Below are 19225 nucleotides of genomic sequence, written 5' to 3' on the forward strand. Positions count from 1 at the left end.
CGTTAGGGAGCAGACGCTGAGGCTGGTGATATAGCGAAAAGAACGTGCACCTGCCCTCCCCCCGCACACACACACACACTAAACACCTCCGCTGTTGGTTGCTTGCGACAAGGGAGCCGCGTGGGAGCCGCGCAGCAGACGTGTAAAAGTAAAGCGTAGCTATCTGTGACAGCAGCAGCAGCGGCCGTCGCACCACCTCTTCAAGTTCGACCATATCAACGTCGCCAAGAAAAAAAAGCGGTGTGGTAAGTTGATTGGGTAAGGCCATCGAAGCATCCAGCCGAGATGCACCGAATCACCTCGTCGGCGTCGAGTCCGAAGGACGTTGGCGGGAAGCTGTGAAAGCGTAACACCCATCCATGAAGCAGCGCTGCCTTCTCTCGCATGCACGAAAAGCCGCGAGGCACCAGGTGGAACTGGAGAGAAGGAGAAAAGATCGACAAAGCGCGCTGCGCAGAGAAAATCATGCGTTATGGTGTGAGCGTCGCACGTTCGTCAAGCAGTAATGGCGGCGCATCCCCTGCAGCACGGATACAACACCCTCCACCCTACCTTCCGTTAGTGCCTCGTCCAGCAAGGGGACGTCGAAGAGAACGCCGGCATTGAAACGGAGGAATTCGAGGCAGCGCCGCACGTTGAAGAGCTTCGCTGGCTTCTTGGAAGTGGGCTGCACACAGTCAAGAAACGAGCAGCGGCGGCGCTCCAATCGCCCAATCAGGTAGGCGAGAACAACGCCGTCGGAGAAGAGCAGGCATGGGTGCCGCCAGGAGAACGTGGCAGCGTCAAAGACAAAGGACTCGTCCGCAGCGATGTAGCGATACTCGGTCCCCAGCTGCTGGCGCAGCCACCCACATAGTCCGCCACGGCCTTGTGGCTCGTCTGCGGGCACTGCCTCTGGACGGAGAATACCAGAGCTGCTGCTCGTGATGGCCGGGACACGACAGAGGCTCAACGAGCGGTGTGCTGGTAGCGGCGACGCACTCGGGCGGAGAGCGGCTTTAGCGACAGTGGACGGCGTCTGCGCCAATGAAGCTGGCGACCACGAAAATGACGACGATGCCCCGGCAGCTTCACCGTCGGGTGCGCGGCTCGAGACCTTGGCAGGCGTGCAGCCTGCTTCCGCTACTGTATCCTTGCTCAGCAGCGCAGAGTGCACATCAAGTGGCTGTGCTGTGCCCTCCACAGCAGCACGTACGTGCAGGAGGAGATGGAGGATGTGCACCCGATCACCTCTGATGACAGCCGCCACGGATTCCTCGGAGAGGAATGATAGCGGCAACTTTTTCGATGCAGTCTGAAAACTGTGCAGGGCGTTGGTGATGTTGGCAACGCAGCAGGCGACGGTGCGGGGATTCGCGAAGAAGGGCTGCACAGCGGGGGTTGAGGCAGCCTCCATCGCCACCGCTTCCAGCCCGCTGCGCCGAGCAAGCAGCACGAGCAGCACGCCATTGCATAGGAATGGCCACACCGACGGCACACTGATAGACGACGGCGCCACAGGCCGAGCTACGAATCCGGACCACTTCGCCATGTACGGCGCGGCCGTCGCGATGGGTAGGAGGCACTCGTCCCCAGGCAACTGGTAAACAGAGCCGTCAGGCAGCGCTCCCCATGCGTGCAGAAAACTGCAGCATCCCGCCTCTATGGCGACAAGCTCGGCGGGTGGGACAGGCGCGTAGTCGGCAGTGTCGGCGGGCGGCTGCCAGCACATGTGCTGCTTCCATACAGGCAGCTCCTCTGGAGCGGGCAGGTAGGTGGAAATGAGGTGCACGAAGAGAGAGAGCAACGCCGTCGGAGAGGCGCGCAGGTAAACCTCCTCCGGCGTCATCGTCCAAGCAGCACGTGGCATCAGCTCTTGCGCTGTGCTCGGGGTGCTACGCAGGGCAGCAAGCGCTACCGCGTAGTTCACGCGCACTTCGTCGAGTGTGCAGGGGCAGCGACACAGAACTGGATCAGAAAGCGTTGGTTCGCCGCCCTCTCTAAGGGTCGCGACAAGCTGGCACAGCGCAGTCCCGTTCAAGACGGCGTCTCTGAAGACGTGAGGCGCCGTCACGGATGTGTCTTCGGCCTCCATGACAGAGATGATGTTCATGCGATAGAGGTAGTCCCGCACCGCGCGGCGCACCTCGGCGTCCTGTGGACCCGCCGTGCGGCGACGCCACTCGGCCGATGGCGATGCAGCTGGCATGGCCGCAGCGCGACGCTGCATGTCGGTGTAGAGCTGCCGTGCGAGCGGGGTGAGTCGCCTCAGATCAATCAGCGCCCGCGAGGCTCCCGAGAAGGGTATGCACCATGCCCTTGTAGCTGAATCCGTGTGGGCTTCTGATGAAGCAGCAGTGGCAGCGCCCGCCCCACCCCCCGTCCTCGGCTCCCCAGCCGAGGTTACATGTTTGACGTGACTCGCTGGTTCTCGGGCTTGTGAGTTTTGCTCTTTGGCCGCCTTGATAGACTGTGAAGCTAGGATTTCGGGGCGAGTGGTGAGCACAGCTCCCGTGGTGTCGTTTGATGGTAGGGACGTGCTGCTGGGGGGTTTCGCCCTTGACACCGTGGAGCGCGAGCAGCTTCGTGGGCCTGGGGTTGCTGTCACAGTGGTCAAAGTGGCATTGCTGTTGAGCTTGGTAACCGCATCCTCATTGCGGCTAAAATCATGGGAAAACTCGATGTGTGTCGTTGGTGCCGTGGTCAGTGGCAAAAAGCAGAAACGTGGCTTCTCAACAGTGCTCTTGAGGCCTGAGCAGTGGCCGTGACATCTCGCACGCTCTGCCCCTATTTTTCGGACGACTCTGCGCTGAAGGCGCGCCTGAACGTCTGGCGAGCGTCTCAGCTCTCCAAGATTCGTCCGTAATTCCTCGATGAGGTTCTGGGCAACCGCGTAGATATCCGTCATTGTTTCAGACCGGTGCGCATGCACCATCGCACAAACGTACAACGGATCTCTGTGTCTACGTGTGGGTGTGTGTGTGTATGCGTGTGTGTTGCTCCATGAGCTACGTGCCAGCTTGTCTATCAAGCCTATGCGTCTCTATCGAACCGTGTGAGCTGGTGTATGTGTGCGTGAGCGTGCACCCAGGGGGACGTTCTTGCTGCGTGCGCCCAGGCAGATATGGGTGGGCGGGAACGTCTACAGCGTCGTGCTACAGAGAGTAAGACGTATTGGACAGATGAGAGCCCTCCTCTCACTCCACCCCACTTGGTTCTTCGCGTGGTTAAGTTTAGCTCGCAATGGAGAAGGAATTCTCGCGCGCCTTCCGTGGAAACAGCGCTTGCTCTCCTTTCGTTTTTTTCTGAACCGGAGAAGTCAGCACGCCGTGCGCCAGCTCCCACGCAGGCGGTGCCCGCCAGGGCAGAACAAGGAAAAGGTGAAGAGTGAGAAGCGGCAGTTTGCGGGCATCGGCGAAAGGCGTGGCCTATCAGAAAGAAGCGAAAGAAGAGCGAGCTAGACCACACGCGCATGGTAGTCTCTGTATGCATGTATGTATGTATGTGTGTGGGTGGGTGGGTGGGTGTGGGTGTGGGTGTGTAAGTGAGTGGCGCCCCTCCGTCTCACAGCCTTTTCACATCCAGTTGGTACAACCAGACACACACACAGACGCACATACATGTGCACAGTCCCTCTCTGTGGCTCCCGCTATGCAGCACAGATGAGTATGGTGAGGTCGCATTGAGCTCGAGAAGAGATATTCGAAATTTCTCAAGCCACATCTCTTCTCGCGATGCTCACCTACAATGGCCGTGCGGTTGTTGTATCCTCGTTTCTCCGCCGTTTGGTGTCATCGCTAAAGTGGCTGCGGCGGGGCACGCTCTCAGTGACGCATCACGGCGCAAACGGCAAGTCCAGCCGCGAGCACAGGCTCGGTTGCTGAAGCTCAAAAGCCTTCACTTGAGGGAGCACCAAGCAAGTGCGGTGCTGGACGTCGTCTGTACCGGCACGAGCGCTGCAATTGCGTTAATGATGAGGGAGAGACGACAGCAGCAGTGAATTAGTCGCTGTGACTGTCGGATGCCGTGGCGCAGCTGCCCTTCGACATCGCTGTGTCATCGTCCTCCTCATCACCTGAGCTGCTCCGCTCCTCGTCGCTGGAGTGAGAGCAGGCGCAGGAATTGTCAAAGTTGTAGTCAAAATGGGACCCGCTCTCCTCCGACTCGAGTGCAAGCTCGTTGATGTTCAGTCGATCGCGACGCACCAGCCCGCACTTGGTGCAGTGCAGGGAGGTCTTGTCGACGTTAGTCTGCTCACGCGCACGCTTACGAAACGTTGCCGCCATAGTTCTCTTCTGCAGTCGAGAGCGCATCGCGTTGGCGTCCATTGTGGCGAGCTCGGCAGCAGATATGCCAGCTTTCCTCTCCTGGGACCCCGCACCAAGCTCTCCGTTCAAGTTCTTGACGTTGGCGACAATGCAAATGATTTGGTCTCTGAATTCCTCCTCAGAGTTGCTGTTTGCGCGCACCGCCTCAACAACCTGCGACGCATAGTGCCTCGCGTCCGCATTCTTGCCCTTGAAGTCGTCCACCTTTTGAAGTGCAACGGCTAGCAGGTTCACAATCTTGCCATCCGGACTGCTGGATGAGGTCGCGGACGACGCCATCGTTCGGTGGCAAAATGTTGACACTTGTGCGTGTGCGTGTGTCTGGGTGTATGTGCACGCACCTGGAGCTGCTGAACCAACAGGAGGCAGCAGCGGCGGGATAGAGAGAGGGAGAGGGAAGCAGACCCAAAGAGCGCAGAGTGAAGAAGCGCCACGAATCAAAACAACTCACAGCGCTGGCGAGTTGTGAAGGACATGTCGAAGGCTGAAGACGGCGCCTCTCCTCTCCAGTGGCGTTTCCTGTGATGGCATGCAACTTTGTCTCCTGTGCCAGTAGCAGATGTACGCTGCGGTTGCGTCGATGAGTTCAAGATATGACAGCCGCCGCAGTGAAAGTGTGCACTGTGCAGCGGCTGCATTTTGTTTTTCGGCCGGCAATGAACTCTATCGTTCTGACTGCATGCCTTGTGTCACCGCCTCGCCGGTCATCGCCTCCTTGCTGTGGAGTATGAGGAGTGTAAATGGAGAGGTGTGCGCTGGTGTGTGTGTGTGTGTATTCAAGTGTAGTGCAGCAGCCAGTAGGACACGCCTGCACACCACGTACCGAGGAATAAACACATTGTGCACATGGCAAACAAGACAAACGCCACCACCGTTGACGATCCTTCCATGTGCCCTAGCAGTGTGTAGGAGAGCTGATCCAGCACGCTGTCAAAGTAGCCAGGGTTCATCATCATCGCGGTGCGTGGGGGCAGCAGGTCGGGGACGACTGGCCGGAACGGATCGTCCCAGAACGCAGCCCGAACCGTCGACGCGGGGGCTACTATCTTCGATGGCATGTCTGTGTCGCGGTACGGCGTCACAGCCGGCATCTCCTGTGTTTGACCAAAGCGCTGCCTGTAGGCCGCTTCAAGGCGGCTGTTCGACGCGTCGCGGATGCGCTCGGGATCGAGCGCACGACATCGTGCCGCATCCGCGTCGCGGCAATACACGTGCACGCTCGGGTCCACACGCTGCAGCTCCGACACTGTGAGGGAGGAGGCGTACACCTCGTCCATCACCGCTTCTTCCTCGCTCACGTCAGGCACGGGACGCCGCCACTCTTCGATAAGCGCCTGTGCTACGGCGTAGCGGTGGTGCCGGTAAGCGGCGGTCAAGGGGTGGTAAGCGTAGCCGATGTCAAACGGCTCGGTACGGAACCGGCGCGCGACGTTGCGGATCATGCGCCGCGCCTCCTCCGTCTCCTCTTCCTGGACGCACGCGAGCGAGTAAAGAGGGTGCATGTGGCCCTTGGCGTCGAAGCGGGTCCCGTTCGAGAATACTGAATCCAGCAGCAACGCTACCTGTCTCCCTTCCACGGCGCGGATAGCGGCGTTTAGCTGCTCCACCTTGTCCGGTGCGTGAAAGAGACCGAAGCTGTAGCCGCAGGAGAGGAGAAGACCAAACAGGCCCACTAGGATACCCGCCATATAGAAGCGGGCTGCAGACTCCGCCTCACGGCGCCTCATCGACGCGCCGTGGGTGCCCACTGTTTTCTGCTTGTTTCGAATGCTTTCGTGCGACGTTGCATGAGTATGCTCGCGCGAGTATGTGCACGGACAATGTGTGCCGCGGAGCTGGAATGGTGAGAAGTTGCGGGTGAACGCTGCTTTCCTTAGCCATGCTGTCGGTGTCGCCCGGTAGTGCTCCAGCACATGTAGCGTGAAAGCAGAGGCCAAAAGAAAAGATGACAAGAGAAGCGGCGGCGGATGGTGGAGAGGCGCGTTCGAGCTCGTATCCAACGCGAGCATGCAACAAGCAAAAGAAAAGAATGTAACATCTGTCATCACGTACAGCGAACTCGCCCTTCCACGCCCGTCAGAGACGCGCGAAAGGTTCGGACTTGTTGCAATGGGCGCCATGTCGCTTCGGACGGTGTTGTTTCGTTGTTCATGTGTCGACACTGACGTCCAGTTCTTCCGCCCTTTCGTCTCTTCTCGTCCTGCGGCGTCCATCATCACCATCGCTTTCCCGCCGGGCTCTGCCGCTCTGCTGAGGGGATACTCGAGAGGCCCGCACACCGAGAGCGCGCGCAGCGCTGGCGTAAAGGAGGAGACGGTGGCGTATGAAGCAAAAAGCAAGAAAGGATAAAAGCAAAACAGGCTGCAGCGACGAGCGTGCAAGTGGCCAGCGGAGGAGAGACACAGCGAAAGAAAGCGAGGCGCGAGAAGCGGATGCACGCAGGGGCGGGCGGTGAGAGCTTCAACGTGCACCGCGTCGATCAAAGGAGTACGTGGGTAAGCTAACAAAAACACACACAAGGGGGAGAAACAAGAACGATAGTCGGCTATGTCAGTCAACGTCACACACGCCGACAGCCACGCAGAGCGGTGCACTCAACGCATGCATGCACGCGCGCGCAGGGACACGTGCAAACGACTCAGAGAGAGGCAGTGAAAAAGCGCTGCTCAGCTGCACGGATGTGGTAGTATGGAGGGAGGGAAAAGGGCCTCATCACGACGCGAGCCCTTCACAGATGAGAGCAAGGAGAGAGAAACACGGCAACGCGACCTCGGACAAAACGCGTGCCGCTTCGGCAGAGAGTGAGAGAGACGCACAGGTGCCAAGAAAAGAGCAGGAAGAAGACCACTAAAATCGGGAGCTACATACACACAGTGGACAAGAGGCCCGTGTCCCCGATTCGCGTACAATTAGAGCGCAGGCCTCGGAGTTCGGTTGGCGGAGTCCAGCATGGGCTGAGTGGAAAACCCCGCTCATAGCGCCGAGCCCGCGATAGGGTCGCGCGCCACCACGTTCGAAGGTGTCAGGAGTGCATTCACGGCCGCAGCCGAGTTCGCTTCCGGCGCGTCCATGATGGCCTTGGCGACGCGAGCCACCAGTTCACAAGTCACGAAGGAAGTAAGGCCCCAGACCAACTCACCCGGAAAATCCTCGGGCAGCATCGGATCGAAGCCGCAGTCATCCGCCACCCCAGTCGCCTTATGAGACCGACAAACCGCGGAGGAGACGACCGTCTGAGCAGGGCTGGCAAAGAAGCAGGGAAAGAAGCACGGTCGATTGCTCGTTAAGGAGTGGTACTTGATGACCCGCGCGTGCCTCGTCGACGCCTTCAACAGCAGCGCCGACATGTGAAGATAGTGAATGGAATCGACTTCGGCGGGGCTCGCGCGGTATGGCTGCGCAGGACGAGTCGCGACAGCCACAAACGGTGTCACACACGCGCTTAGTGCTTTCGCGGTAATCGGCGTTAGAGACCCAACAATTTCGTACTCAGATGGCAGAAGGCCCACCTCCTCCAGTGCTTCACGCTGTGCTGCGTCGCGCAGCGTCTCGTCGCCATCGACGTGGCCACCTGGAAAGCTCATTTCGCCCTTCTGTGAGCCCGTCGTCGCACTGCGCTTCATGAGCGTGAGGCACATATCCTGAAAGCCGTTCCCCGTCGCTGCGGGCGATAGCAACACGAGCACGGCACACTGGCGCAGCCCCGTGAGCTCCACTGACGTTTTTTGCGGTAAGAAGCCGGCGGTTGAGGCGGTGCCGTTGTTGACAGTGTGGAGGTAGAAATGCGGCGGGAAGGTGACGGACTCGATAGGAAAATCAAGCGCCCGCTGCATCAGTGGCACCCACCCCTGCGTGCTCTGTGGCAGACGTGCCGCTGCGGCTGTGGCCCGGATCATATGGCGAACAGCGTCGGTTAGAGCAAAGTACAGAGTAAGGATAGGAGAAGCGGCGAGGGGACGTGTGACAACACACGCACACGCACACACACATACACGGACGTTTTAGCACGGGAATAGAGAGAGCAGAGGTACAAGACGGAGATAAGTATGTACATGTACGTATGCGTGACAGTCTTCTCCGCAAGTAGAGGGTGTGATAAGCACACGTACACAACAAGTCGAGAAGATGCGAGAGCGAGCGCACGACTCTCCCCTTCGCCTCCTCACGCTACTACTGGGTAGCTCCAGATGACGCGCAAGGTCCTTTGGAGCAGAAAAAAAAACAAGAGGGGGAAGCCAGGAAACAGTCGCACACGTGAGCTGCGCCGACAAGAATGCATATGCGGTGGAGAAGGGCGTGAAGAGGAACAGAATGGAGAGTGGAAAAATCCCCGCACAACGTCTGGGCCAGTCCTCCGCCTCCTTCGCAAAGCACTGGTCGCCGGGAGTGGACAGGGAAGGGAGGGTGGTCGAGAGGATACAGGGAAGAGTGGAATAAGACGAGCGATTTTTTTTTGTTTTTGAGGCAGTGCGCGCCGATGCATGGCATACAGTGACGGATAGAGGTGACGAGCAGCGTTGTCTCTCCACAGGAGACACTGGTAGCGCAAAAGAGAAAAAGGAACGGAAGGCGAAGAGACCGCGACCTGCAGCACGCGTGCAACGCGACTGCAAGCACACACACACACACACACACACCTCCAGCGATTTGCATGCCGCGCATTCCTCCATCTGCACTGAGCAGTGGCGGCATCCTTTCGTCTTTTCGTTTTTCGACGTTATCTGGCTTGCACAGTGGACGTTCTTCATGCACAAAAAATGCGTGTCCGTGCAACGAAGCCAACAAAAGGAGGTGTGCGCAAACTAACAGAGGGGCGGGCACGACAACCCGCTAAGCTCGGTGGTCACAGACGGCACCAGCCACATGACCGACACATACACACCCGCCAAAAAGACAAGTGGGAGAAGACGAGGTGCGCACGCGTGCAAGCCTCGCTATGCCAACGCTCACGCCTGCGTCACCCCTCGCCACTCATTCGCCACCAAACTTGACGCCTTGGTAGGGCTGTGTCGTGGTCCCGTCGAGGTTAAAGAGAGTCACCTTGAAGGGGCGCATCGCCGACACGGGGCGATGGTTCAGAGCGTGCAAGTACATGCGGATCGCCTGCTCCTCGGAGAGGCGGCCGACATCAGCAACTGGAACGGCAGCAGAGGAAAATCGCGCGAGATACACTGGACGAGCCTGCCCGTAGCCGAGGGCTGTGCCGCTGGCGAGCTCGTCGAAGGTCATGACTGTACCCGTTTTCGAGAGCATTGCCGTCGTCTGCACCTCGCCGTGGCCGAGAATGTAGCGCAGCAACGTCTCCTCCATCCCCTTGAACCCGTCCTCCGTCGTGCACACGAGCACAGAGAAGTCCCTGGGGCCGCCGTCCGAGACGATGACGGCGTGGTTTGGGTGGCGTGCAACAAGCGACTGCAGCATCGTGTGAGCTGCCTCTGGGCTCAGACGCTTATTGATGGCCGGGTTGTAGAAGACGTCGCTCTGGGTATTATAGAAGCGCAGAAGGGCGTTGGTATCGCCGCCGGCGGTGCGCTTGGCGTGGTAGATGGCGTGGTCGAGGAGGAGGTTCGACCATAGAGTGCACTGCCTGTCCACCGTAGCCGGTGAGTGCTGCTCGGTGAAGAAGGGCGGTAGCCCAAAGAAGCTCCAGTGTTCGGAGGACATGGATGCGGCACGTCTCGGAGAAAGCAAGCCCCTGCGCAGCACACAGCGAGTTACTTCGAAACAGAAAAGACCGGCCAAAGGTGTTGGGCACCAGCGCACAACAACTATTGCAACGATGCTCTGTGGCCCGCAGGCAGCGGTGCGTAGTGGCGGGCAAGATGGTGTGTGCACACACTCACGCACAACGCAGACCACCGAGACTTCAGAGGAGCTACGCCGGCAACTCTAGACACAGCCAAAAGAAAAGAGAGCGTTATAGGCGTCAGAGGAGGCGTGAGAGAATTGTCTGTTCTTTCGGGGACAAATGGGCCCGCTTCATTGTCAAGAGGATGCCACGTCGGCAGGAAGTAGAAATCCCTTTAAAGTTCTGTGCACGACCCCACAGGCACACGTGTTCAACACAGCGCCCCGTTTCTCAAGCATATCCTAGCTTCTCTACGCCACACAGGAGGAAGGACCTGCTACACGATGCCGAATGCGCCGGTTGACACGCAGGACCATCCCCACCACCACCACCACCCCGCCTCGTCGTTGCCGGGAGGTGATATCCGCCTCAAAGAGCACGGAGCACAAAGTAAACAAGGCTTCGATGCCAGGAGAGCCCCATCAACAGAATCCCTGCAACAACGCGACGGGCATATTTGTTCCTCGCCTTCATCCGTCCACCTCGCTCATGCGTGTTTTGTTTTTTCGCTTTCTTTGGGCTCACCCAGAGCGCCAACGCGAGTCTCACATACAAATAGCGTCCAGAAACAAAGAGAAAAGAAGGGAAAGGATGCCGAGAGCACACGAAGGATCGATGCAACAGACGGAACAGCAGACAGGCAGGCAACGAGAGAGAGGGACCGATCGCCCTGTGTCCAGTCCCCTTTTCACTCACTCTCCGTCTCTGCCACTGTGTTATTCTCGCTTCCAAGCAACATCGAATCAGTCACACACGCGCAACGAGAGAGAGGGGGAGGGAGAGGGTAAGAGACTACGCGGGAACACGCATAGACACATGGAAATGCACCACACACACGGACAACAACAGCGGCGCTCCTCGTCATTCCCACCGCGCTATAAAGCCAGTCGTCCTTCAACGATACCTCCAACCTCACTCCGTTCCCTTCCCGCCCCTCTCCCGCGCCGCACGGATCCCATCTTTCGTTGCGCACTCCGCGCGCTTGTTGTTTTTTTTTTGCTCGCCGCACATATCATCCTCTAGTGCACCGTCGTGATGACCTCTACGCCGTTCTTCGTCACCGCCTTCACGAAGAAGAATGCGTTGCTGATGACGACACGGCGCTTCACCTCATCGCAGCACTTCTGCATGAGTTCGAGGCCCTCTTGTTGGGTCAAGTCAGGACGCCATAGGCAATCTAGCAGAGCAGTCACAAAGCAAGCGCCGTAGCCGTGGCAACCATACGGTACAGCCTGCAGGGTGCCGAGGTAGTCCAAGTAAAACAACTGCGGCCCCACCGCGCCGTCGTCATCCTCGGAAACCGGCATGTCGTAGCCGGCAAAGAGGCAGCTCACCTGGTAAGCCCCCTCGCGACTGCGGATCGCACTGGCGAGGCAGTTGCGCATGAAGTTCGCCGTCGAATCACAGCTGCTGTGGCGTCCGTGCTGACGCATGCGGTTGAGCATGAGGTTGCACTTGACGTATTCGGTGAAGTTCACGCGAGGGCCGTTCTCGCCAGTGCACGCCACCAACTGATGCGTGTCAAGCTGTGTAATCTTGTCCTCCGCGTCGGTTATCTTAATGTAGTAGAAGGCGTTGAGGCCTGCCGCAGCGACCATGACGTAGTCCTTGCAGCGGAACGCTATCGCAGTCTCCGCCATTGTGCTTGTGCGCGTCCGTGTTGGGGAAGGGGGACGTCGTCAAGGGTGTACCAATAAAGCTCCAGCACCCAAGAAAAATCGAGAGAAGATAGGCTGACGCGAATATGCGCAGAGGTGCAAAGCAGGATGGGTGCGAAAGCTTGTGAGCGGATCTGGAGGATGGAGAAACGTTGTGCGGTGCTAGCGATAGTCCAAACGAGAGAGACACTGGAGAGCGAGGGGCGGATGTGACGAAGAAGAGTGAGGGCAGGCACAGGGGATCAACCCGGAGTACGATCAAGGAAGCCAGAAGGGCCCTAGTGGCGAAAGGAAGTACAACAACGTCCGCAGACAACCTACGCGCGCAGTAGCTGCAGGGAGCGGGGGATGAGGGAGAGCGAAGCGGCCAGAGTGGGACGTCATGGCTGGGTTGCATGAATGCGAGAGAGCCAGTGAGTGCGCGTGGGCTCGTCATCCATTGAAAAGACTACCATGAGGTTGTCCTCGTTGGGCAGTCGGCTTTTCTTTGTCGACGTTGCGCTCGAGCATAGAGAGAGCGAGTCCGCCACTATGCACGACTGAGGTGCTGGAAAGGAAAGACTGCGGTGAACTCGTCAAGACATCAGCGCCTCCTTTTCGGTTATTGCTGTTCTTTCTTGGATAGGCGGCAGAGAAAGCTGGAGAAGGGTGTGTGCTGGCAGCTGATCAACGGCGGAAACCAGCTGCATCGAGTGCGGCTCGTGCGGCGCGAAGGTTGGTGCCGCACCGCCAGCGCCCCACCGTCGGCACACACCGCCGCCATTTCCAGCGGTGTTCGCCAGCGGCCAGCGACAAGCGGCCTCTGCTGCAGACTCGCATCACAATCCCCACCACATTCTCTAAATTTGGCCGAAACGCGTCGTATAAGGCGAGAAGGTGCGCCGCTGTCTCGCCAAACTCGGACTCGCGATGAGCCTGCAGGTCAGAGGATTCCAGAGCGTGCCTGTTGGCGTGGAGGATGTCCTGCACGTACCATCAGATGAAATGGGACGGTGCAACGCGACGACCGTTGTGGTTGCCGAGAAGCTCGCCATGGCGCAGCAGGCAGCGCACCACCGCCGCGAAGAGCAGTTTGACTTTTCAGGCGATGTGGAGCAGCGTGTTACCAACTCCATCGACGTGGTGCGCTGCCTCAGGGTACACCCGGGAAGCCTCCGTCAGGGTAGCACAGTAGCCACTCCGAACCGCCTACGCCGCGTCTGCCTGCCACTCACAGGCCAGACAAGTGGTGAAGCGCATGGCCCCTGCTGCACAAGTGAGGTGAGGTGGATGTGGCGAGAGGCTGAAAGTCTTGGCTGTAACGGCCGACGCGGAGGCAATCTGTCGTCGCGTGTGCATCCCGGCAGGATACAGAGTAAACTTACGAGATGCCAAAGCGGCCGGATTATACACCAACAGGTGCAGAAAAAAGGTCTCCTCCGCAGTCACTGTATTGTCCTCCACCTCCGGCGTGTGCTACCGAGTGGCGTCCGCCACCAGCTGCACTCGGCGAGCGCAGGAAATCTGTCATTTCCGACGGCACAGTCGCCTGCCGCTGGTGAGTCGATCGGGGCGCGTCCTACAGGGCATCTTTTCCTGCTCTCGGGTGCCCTGAGTGAATCGCTCAAAGCACGGTTGGTCGTCGGTGACGCGTTGCTTGGTGACCGCCTGCCAGGCCTCCAAATCCGCCAGGCGGTCATCGGCATTCGCAAGAGATGCACTGCAGCTGTGTTACGAGCCATCGTAGACTGAAAGCAGCATCTACTTCTGTATTGGCGTGGCAGCCTACATGACCGGTCGTGAGGAATCTCGCTTACTATCTACCTGTGGCGTCAAATGGCGCATCACCGGTACGTGCCCGGCGACGCAATGTGCACCGAGACCAATGACGGCAACGCGCGCTCTGTTAGACATCCTTCTACGCGGAGACAGAGGTGCGAGTTGTTGGAGTGGAAAGAAAGTTTTGATTCGTAGCAGTCGTACCACGAAGACCAAGTCGACGCGCAGCCATCACGTAAGTCGAGACACCACGTGCGGGCAAGCAGCAGCATTACTTGGCTAAGGGGGAAGAGCGGGAGAGGCGCGAGTGCATGCACGCACATACGCGTAGACATGAATAACGACGGCTGGCCTACACCTGTGAAGGTTAGGCAGCGTAGGCAACAGTGGCCCACCAGCACACGAGGAGAAGGAATTGCGCGAACGGCTTCATCCTGCCCTTCGCCGTCTCCTTGAGCGCCTGTCGGGTGCGCCGCTTATGTGTAAAAGATGCTTTTCCTTTTATGCCGACAACAAGTGATCTGCACAACCGCAGGCATGCCCTCAGGGAACTCTGTAAACCGGCCTTCTTCATTCACCTGTTTCACGTGTTCTGTGGGTGTGTGGGGGTGTGTGGGGGTGGGGGGAGGGGAATGCGTGTGCACGCGGGCGTGCGTGCGTGATGGCGGTGCAAGCACACGCACTCAGCTCAGCATAGCGGCCATCCTCACACGGACGCATGCATCCAACATATGCAGTGCATACCGGCAAACAAAAAGGCGAGGAGCGATTCGATTTCGTCTTTCTTTCTGACGCCTCCATCGCAAGAGACGGTGCACCACGAAACGCATAGGCGGAAGGGAAGAGAAGGAGAGAGAGTGACATGGGTGAGGGACCGCAGGCCGTATTCGCACCGATGCCGTGCCTTCACAGAGCACCGTACCTGTCCTTGGCTTCCCTACTAACCCGCCAGCACCCGCGCTACCAGTCAGGTGAGCCGAGATGCCGAGAGGCCGCTTGTGTCCTGGGTCGTGCTCAACCGCGCTCTGCCTACTCGCGTTTCACCCCGCACCTCACTTCTTCTGCAGTCCCTTCTCCAGCACCGTGCGGCATGGGCGATATGTCTTGCGGTGTATTGGGCACAGTCCGTTCTTGGCCACGTACTTCATGTGCTGCTCGACCGGGTACCCTTTGTTTTCCCGAAAGCCGTAGCCCGGGTAGAGGGCGTCGATGTAGTTCATGAGCTCGTCACGGGTGACCTTGGCGAGACACGACGCGGCAGCGATGGAGAGGCTGCGCTTATCACCCTCTATGATGGGCTGCACGTCGCCACCAATGCGAACGCTGGTGAAGTAGTCGTAGCTGGGGCCCGGTACGGCATGGCCGTCGATGAGCACTAGCGGAGGCTGAATGGGTTCAAAGTCGAAGTACTCGGTGGCCCCTTTCAGGAGTTCCAGGTGATGCGGCACCTGATAGCGCCTCTCGTTGTCGTGGTTGGCGGCGGTGCAAAAGCGGCTGAACAGGTACTGCGCGATGCTGGATGAGCGCGGCCGCGGCGCCGCCTCGTGCGAGAAGCGCGCGTCGTTCAGCATGTGCCAAATCGACTGAGCGGAGCGGTGCATCGTGTTCATGGAGGCGTTGTAGATGTTGTACTCATCAATGTACGTGTGGTTGGCGATGCCGATGGACCAGAAGTACACGTAGTTGCCTGCGCTGTTGTACCCGTGATAGGTGATCAGATACGGCGTTTGCATGGACAGCAGCTTCTTGAAGGGCAGCTTCGATAGCTTCACGTGGGAGTCGAACTTTTTACTGCTTAACGCCAACGATGTCGCCTCATCACCGGCGCAGTGCTGCACGAGAAACTTCTTGCAACTGGCAATGTCGAAGAAGTCAACGTGTCCGGTGATCATGGCGAACACGAGGTCGCGCTGCCGCTCCGACACGGACTTGCTGTCGAAGATCTGAAACTGCTCGGGTGCCTCGTACAGTTGGTCAAACTCGTTGTTGAAGCTGGAGACCGGAATGCGCGAGACGGCGGCGCCGACGACGGGGCCGGCAAGTGGGCCTCTGCCAGCCTCATCGCATCCGATCGTCACGGCCGTTTCCTTGATGCTCCGCCGCAGCCGCACGCCATGCCTCTTCATGTGCGCCACCGCCACATCTCTCTCTCGCTCCAGCTTACGACGAGTCGCCGCAGAGATGCCACTGGTATCGGGAACCGGCAGCGTGCGACCTAAGATGTTCGTCTGAGGCAGCAGACCGTCGCGATAGAGCTGGTACCCGACCAGGTCCAGCGTGCCATCGAGTGTAGGCTCGCCTGTGTCCGTCTGGCGATGTCCCACCTCCACCTTCTGCAGCGCGTTCCATGTCGGCGGTGGCCTGAAAGGGGAATAGGCGAGTCGCTTCTGCCGAAGAACGCGACTGGACCGAAGCAGCCCGCTGCCAAGGGTGGACGTACTACGTGCAAGAGGAACGAAGCGCCATGCGTTGGGCATGATAGGCATTCACCTTTCGGGTGAGCTGCAGCCGCACGTAAGTGCGTGTGAGAGCTTATGAGTGGTGTGTGAATGGTCGAAGTCACAGCTTCACGGAAGGAGCTGCGAACGTCTGAAGCTCGTCCAACCCAGCGCTGCACGGCGATGAGACGCCTTTTGTAGGCACGCGAAACCAAAAAAAAAGACCACAACAGTGTGAAGACGCGCCTTGAGCAGGCGAACGGTGCAGATGGAAAAAGCCACAAAAAAAACACAAGAGAGGTACTCGGGTCGAGTGATGTCTATGAGGGTATGAGTGTATGTGCAGGTGTGTCAAAGAGCTCTCGTGCGCGGAGAAGGTCTCTCTCCCTCTCTGGGCTTGCACGTGAGCAGGCGTACGTGTATGGAAGTGTGAGTGCGACGACAAGAGGCGTGTTGAAGGACACCGTTCAAGAGGAGAGGGGGGGAGTGCTCCTGTACAACCTCGCGTGGTGGTTATGTCGCTGCGTAGTTGAAGGGGTAGAAGCAGAGCAGGGAAGGGTGCGATGCGAAAGTCCGAGTGCGTATGTCATATCCTCCATGTGGTGATCGCAGCTACAATCCAAAGATAAACGAGAGGCAGGCGATGCAAGGCAAGGGCGGCTGGAGGGAGCCGTGTTGGATGCTCCACGTACCAGCTGGCAAAGTGGGGAAAGGCAGTGTCGAGGTCGGGATACCGAAGGACAGGTCCATTGTTGTCATCCTTTAGAGTGGCATAGACTGCAAGATCGATACGGGTGCTGAAGCATCTTCTGCACCCCCCTCCCCCTCTCTGCAGTAAACTCGAGATGCATTCTGTTCGATCCAAAGGTACAGACAGAGCGATGCGCACAAGCGTTCCACAAAGGGGAAAAAAAGCGTGCCGCGCGTGTCAAAGGTGAGCCCGTGACCACCCACCCCCTCACTCCTTTGTGGGTGTGGGTGTGGGTGTTTTGTTATGCCCCGCATTCCCCCACGCCCCACTCCACGCCTCAGATTACGATGTTAACAGAATTTAGCAAAAAGGACACACGCAGAAACGGAGACGGACACACGTCACACAGGCACGCGCGCGCAGACACCAGCACCAAAAAGGGGGAAACAAAACGACAAAATACAGCACTGTCCCCACGCGCACGTTCTCGCATTCCAGCGACCTTCGAGGAGGAGAGAAAACGTCTGGCATCGGCGGCTTCAACCCCTCCTCATTTACAGCGGCTGCAGGCGACGCTCCGACGGCAGCACCTTGAACCGGCGCTTGATGGTGACGCGGTGGCGGCTGAACTTATCATCTGGGCTGAAGCGGGCGGGGTGGGCGCACAGGGTCGGCTTGCCCTCCGGGTCCACCTTCTTTAGCGTGTAGACACGCTTACCGTCGACTATGTACACTCGGAGGTGCATGCTTGAACTGAATATGTGTATGGACGCCAATCGGTGCGCGTGTGGAGGTGGGACAACAAAGACACAAGTGAAATGCGCCAGTCTTGTCTTCTTCGCGGGGTAAGCTAGAGTTCTGGGAACTACGGCAGAAGCGCGAGCTGGGACGTCATCCAGCAGGAGCGGGCAAGACAAAAGGTGGGTGAGAGAGAGTGAACGACATCCCAAAGGCTGTGATAGCATAACGCGGGTAGCACGCACAGAGCAATGCCAGCGCACTCACCGTACTGAAGGATTCCACCTGTGGCAAAAAAAAGGCGGCGGTTCGGACCTGATGGTGCATACAGAGACGGTCCGATTGCCGGCGCGACGGCTCTAACGCGCGTCTGAGCCACACAAGCGGCGCATTCGCATGTGCGCTCTTCATTCCTCCGCCCTGTTTCGTCTAATTTTCATTGGCGCATGTGGCGATGACCTCAACGTCTGCTAAGACCAGACACACACGAAAAAAGGGGCAAAAAGAGGCCAGGCAACAGGAAAAGATAACGAGGAGACCAAAGGCGCGCATCCGGCCCGTCTCGCTCTTGACAGAGAAGCCAGCAACAGAGAGAAAACTAGAAAACAAAAAGGGTGTGGCCCTCACTTACTTCGCTTCGTGCTTCGAAGCTGTACAAGCGTGACGTGATGCGACTGCTGCGTGTATGTGGGCCTGCACTTGTTAGTTCTCTTTTTTTCACGAGAGGAAAGCGTGCGTGTCAGCGTCTGTGCGTGCACGTGTGTGTGCGCGCGCGAAGACAACGCATGAAACGAACAACAAAGGAGAGGGCAGAAATTTCCCTTCTGTTTTTCCTTGCTGTTCAGCGTCACTTCACTCACGAGACAGCGGTGCACGGAAGAAGAGAGCGGCGGTGTTGCGGCGGTGTTGCGGCGGGCGCGCTGTTCCAGAAAGGGAGAGGGACAGTGTATATCTATATATATATATATGTACACTTGGAACAAATTGGCGAGGCAAGGCCCGATGATGTATTTGCAGGGAAGTACCTGTTTGCGCGAGCGCGGGGCTCGCGGCGACCTAGCGCATGCGGATGTTCCACCGCGTAAGAGTAGGGGAGCGAAGCAGCCTGGACAAGGGTGTCTCACACGCATGGCCGAAGACGGCCAGACACACACAAGCAAGCAAGCAAAAAAGAGAGAGACCACCGCGACAAAATCTGTGCTGCACAAAAAAAGAAAGGTGAGCGGGAGCAGAGGCGCACATATGACACGGCAAAGAAAAGGCGAAAAAAAATGGGCAGAGGAGAGGAAAGAGCTCGCCGGAGGCGTAAGGAATAAAGGGCGCACGCAGACATGCACGACGGCACACGCGCATCGCAACAGACACAGGTGCACGCAAAAAAAAGAGAGAAATCGAGTCACAGATGCCTTTTCACGTACGCGACTGTACGCTCTTCGTCGGGGTGTTGGGCTACTAGGAGATCGGTGCCGCAACACCGTCGTGAGTCGCCGCTCTCTACACCGACATGGCTGGTAGTTTACATACTGGTGAAAAACATGAGATGGGAAACAAAACAAAACACCCAAAACCAAAGAGAGCGAGAGACGTTGGTCTATCACCACCCACCGGCGCACATTTTTCTTTGTGCACTTGCGCTCGCAAGCAGCCACGCTTGTCTCGCCATTCCAAACATCAAAATGAAGCACGAATACTCTCTCCTGGACACGGATGCTCTCCCCCCACCACCACCACCACCACCACGACACGAACGGCAGAGCTCGCGCGCCGCGCACCACACCACTGAGGCG

The 19225-nt window shown here is 58.3% G+C and overlaps 8 protein-coding genes and 1 pseudogene across 8 annotated transcripts, besides 1 other annotated feature; all 9 read right to left on the reverse strand.

Annotated features, from left to right (window-relative positions):
- Window positions 1–463: 463 nt before the first annotated feature.
- On the reverse strand, window positions 464–2914 carry LMXM_36_0270 (conserved hypothetical protein; the record flags this gene model as incomplete). The annotated part of the gene is made up of 1 exon (XM_003874320.1): window positions 464–2914. One exon carries the CDS (start codon window positions 2912–2914, stop codon window positions 464–466), a length of 2451 nt encoding a protein of 816 aa, XP_003874369.1.
- Window positions 2915–3980: 1066 nt separating this feature from the next.
- Window positions 3981–4586, reverse strand: LMXM_36_0280 (conserved hypothetical protein; the record flags this gene model as incomplete). The annotated part of the gene is made up of 1 exon (XM_003874321.1): window positions 3981–4586. The coding sequence occupies one exon, from the start codon at window positions 4584–4586 to the stop codon at window positions 3981–3983; it is 606 nt and encodes a 201-aa protein (XP_003874370.1).
- A 497-nt stretch (window positions 4587–5083) lies between these two features.
- On the reverse strand, window positions 5084–6034 carry LMXM_36_0290 (conserved hypothetical protein; the record flags this gene model as incomplete). Its single annotated transcript, XM_003874322.1, has 1 exon — window positions 5084–6034. One exon carries the CDS (start codon window positions 6032–6034, stop codon window positions 5084–5086), a length of 951 nt encoding a protein of 316 aa, XP_003874371.1.
- Window positions 6035–7279: 1245 nt separating this feature from the next.
- LMXM_36_0300 (conserved NUDIX hydrolase protein) lies at window positions 7280–8203 on the reverse strand (the record flags this gene model as incomplete). Its single annotated transcript, XM_003874323.1, has 1 exon — window positions 7280–8203. The coding sequence occupies one exon, from the start codon at window positions 8201–8203 to the stop codon at window positions 7280–7282; it is 924 nt and encodes a 307-aa protein (XP_003874372.1).
- Window positions 8204–9278: 1075 nt separating this feature from the next.
- On the reverse strand, window positions 9279–9971 carry LMXM_36_0310 (conserved hypothetical protein; the record flags this gene model as incomplete). The annotated part of the gene is made up of 1 exon (XM_003874324.1): window positions 9279–9971. The coding sequence occupies one exon, from the start codon at window positions 9969–9971 to the stop codon at window positions 9279–9281; it is 693 nt and encodes a 230-aa protein (XP_003874373.1).
- A 1203-nt stretch (window positions 9972–11174) lies between these two features.
- LMXM_36_0320 (putative proteasome beta 2 subunit) lies at window positions 11175–11795 on the reverse strand (the record flags this gene model as incomplete). The annotated part of the gene is made up of 1 exon (XM_003874325.1): window positions 11175–11795. One exon carries the CDS (start codon window positions 11793–11795, stop codon window positions 11175–11177), a length of 621 nt encoding a protein of 206 aa, XP_003874374.1.
- Window positions 11796–12398: 603 nt separating this feature from the next.
- On the reverse strand, window positions 12399–13382 carry LMXM_36_0325 (annotated as a pseudogene).
- Window positions 12399–13382: a sequence feature.
- A 1241-nt stretch (window positions 13383–14623) lies between these two features.
- LMXM_36_0330 (putative ribonuclease HII) lies at window positions 14624–16048 on the reverse strand (the record flags this gene model as incomplete). The annotated part of the gene is made up of 1 exon (XM_003874326.1): window positions 14624–16048. One exon carries the CDS (start codon window positions 16046–16048, stop codon window positions 14624–14626), a length of 1425 nt encoding a protein of 474 aa, XP_003874375.1.
- Window positions 16049–17254: 1206 nt separating this feature from the next.
- On the reverse strand, window positions 17255–17446 carry LMXM_36_0340 (putative nuclear protein family a (nop10p); the record flags this gene model as incomplete). The annotated part of the gene is made up of 1 exon (XM_003874327.1): window positions 17255–17446. One exon carries the CDS (start codon window positions 17444–17446, stop codon window positions 17255–17257), a length of 192 nt encoding a protein of 63 aa, XP_003874376.1.
- Between the last annotated feature and the right edge of the window lie 1779 nt (window positions 17447–19225).

Source organism: Leishmania mexicana, chromosome 20, assembly GCF_000234665.1.
Source record: "Leishmania mexicana MHOM/GT/2001/U1103 complete genome, chromosome 20".
NCBI lineage: Eukaryota > Euglenozoa > Kinetoplastea > Trypanosomatida > Trypanosomatidae > Leishmania > Leishmania mexicana.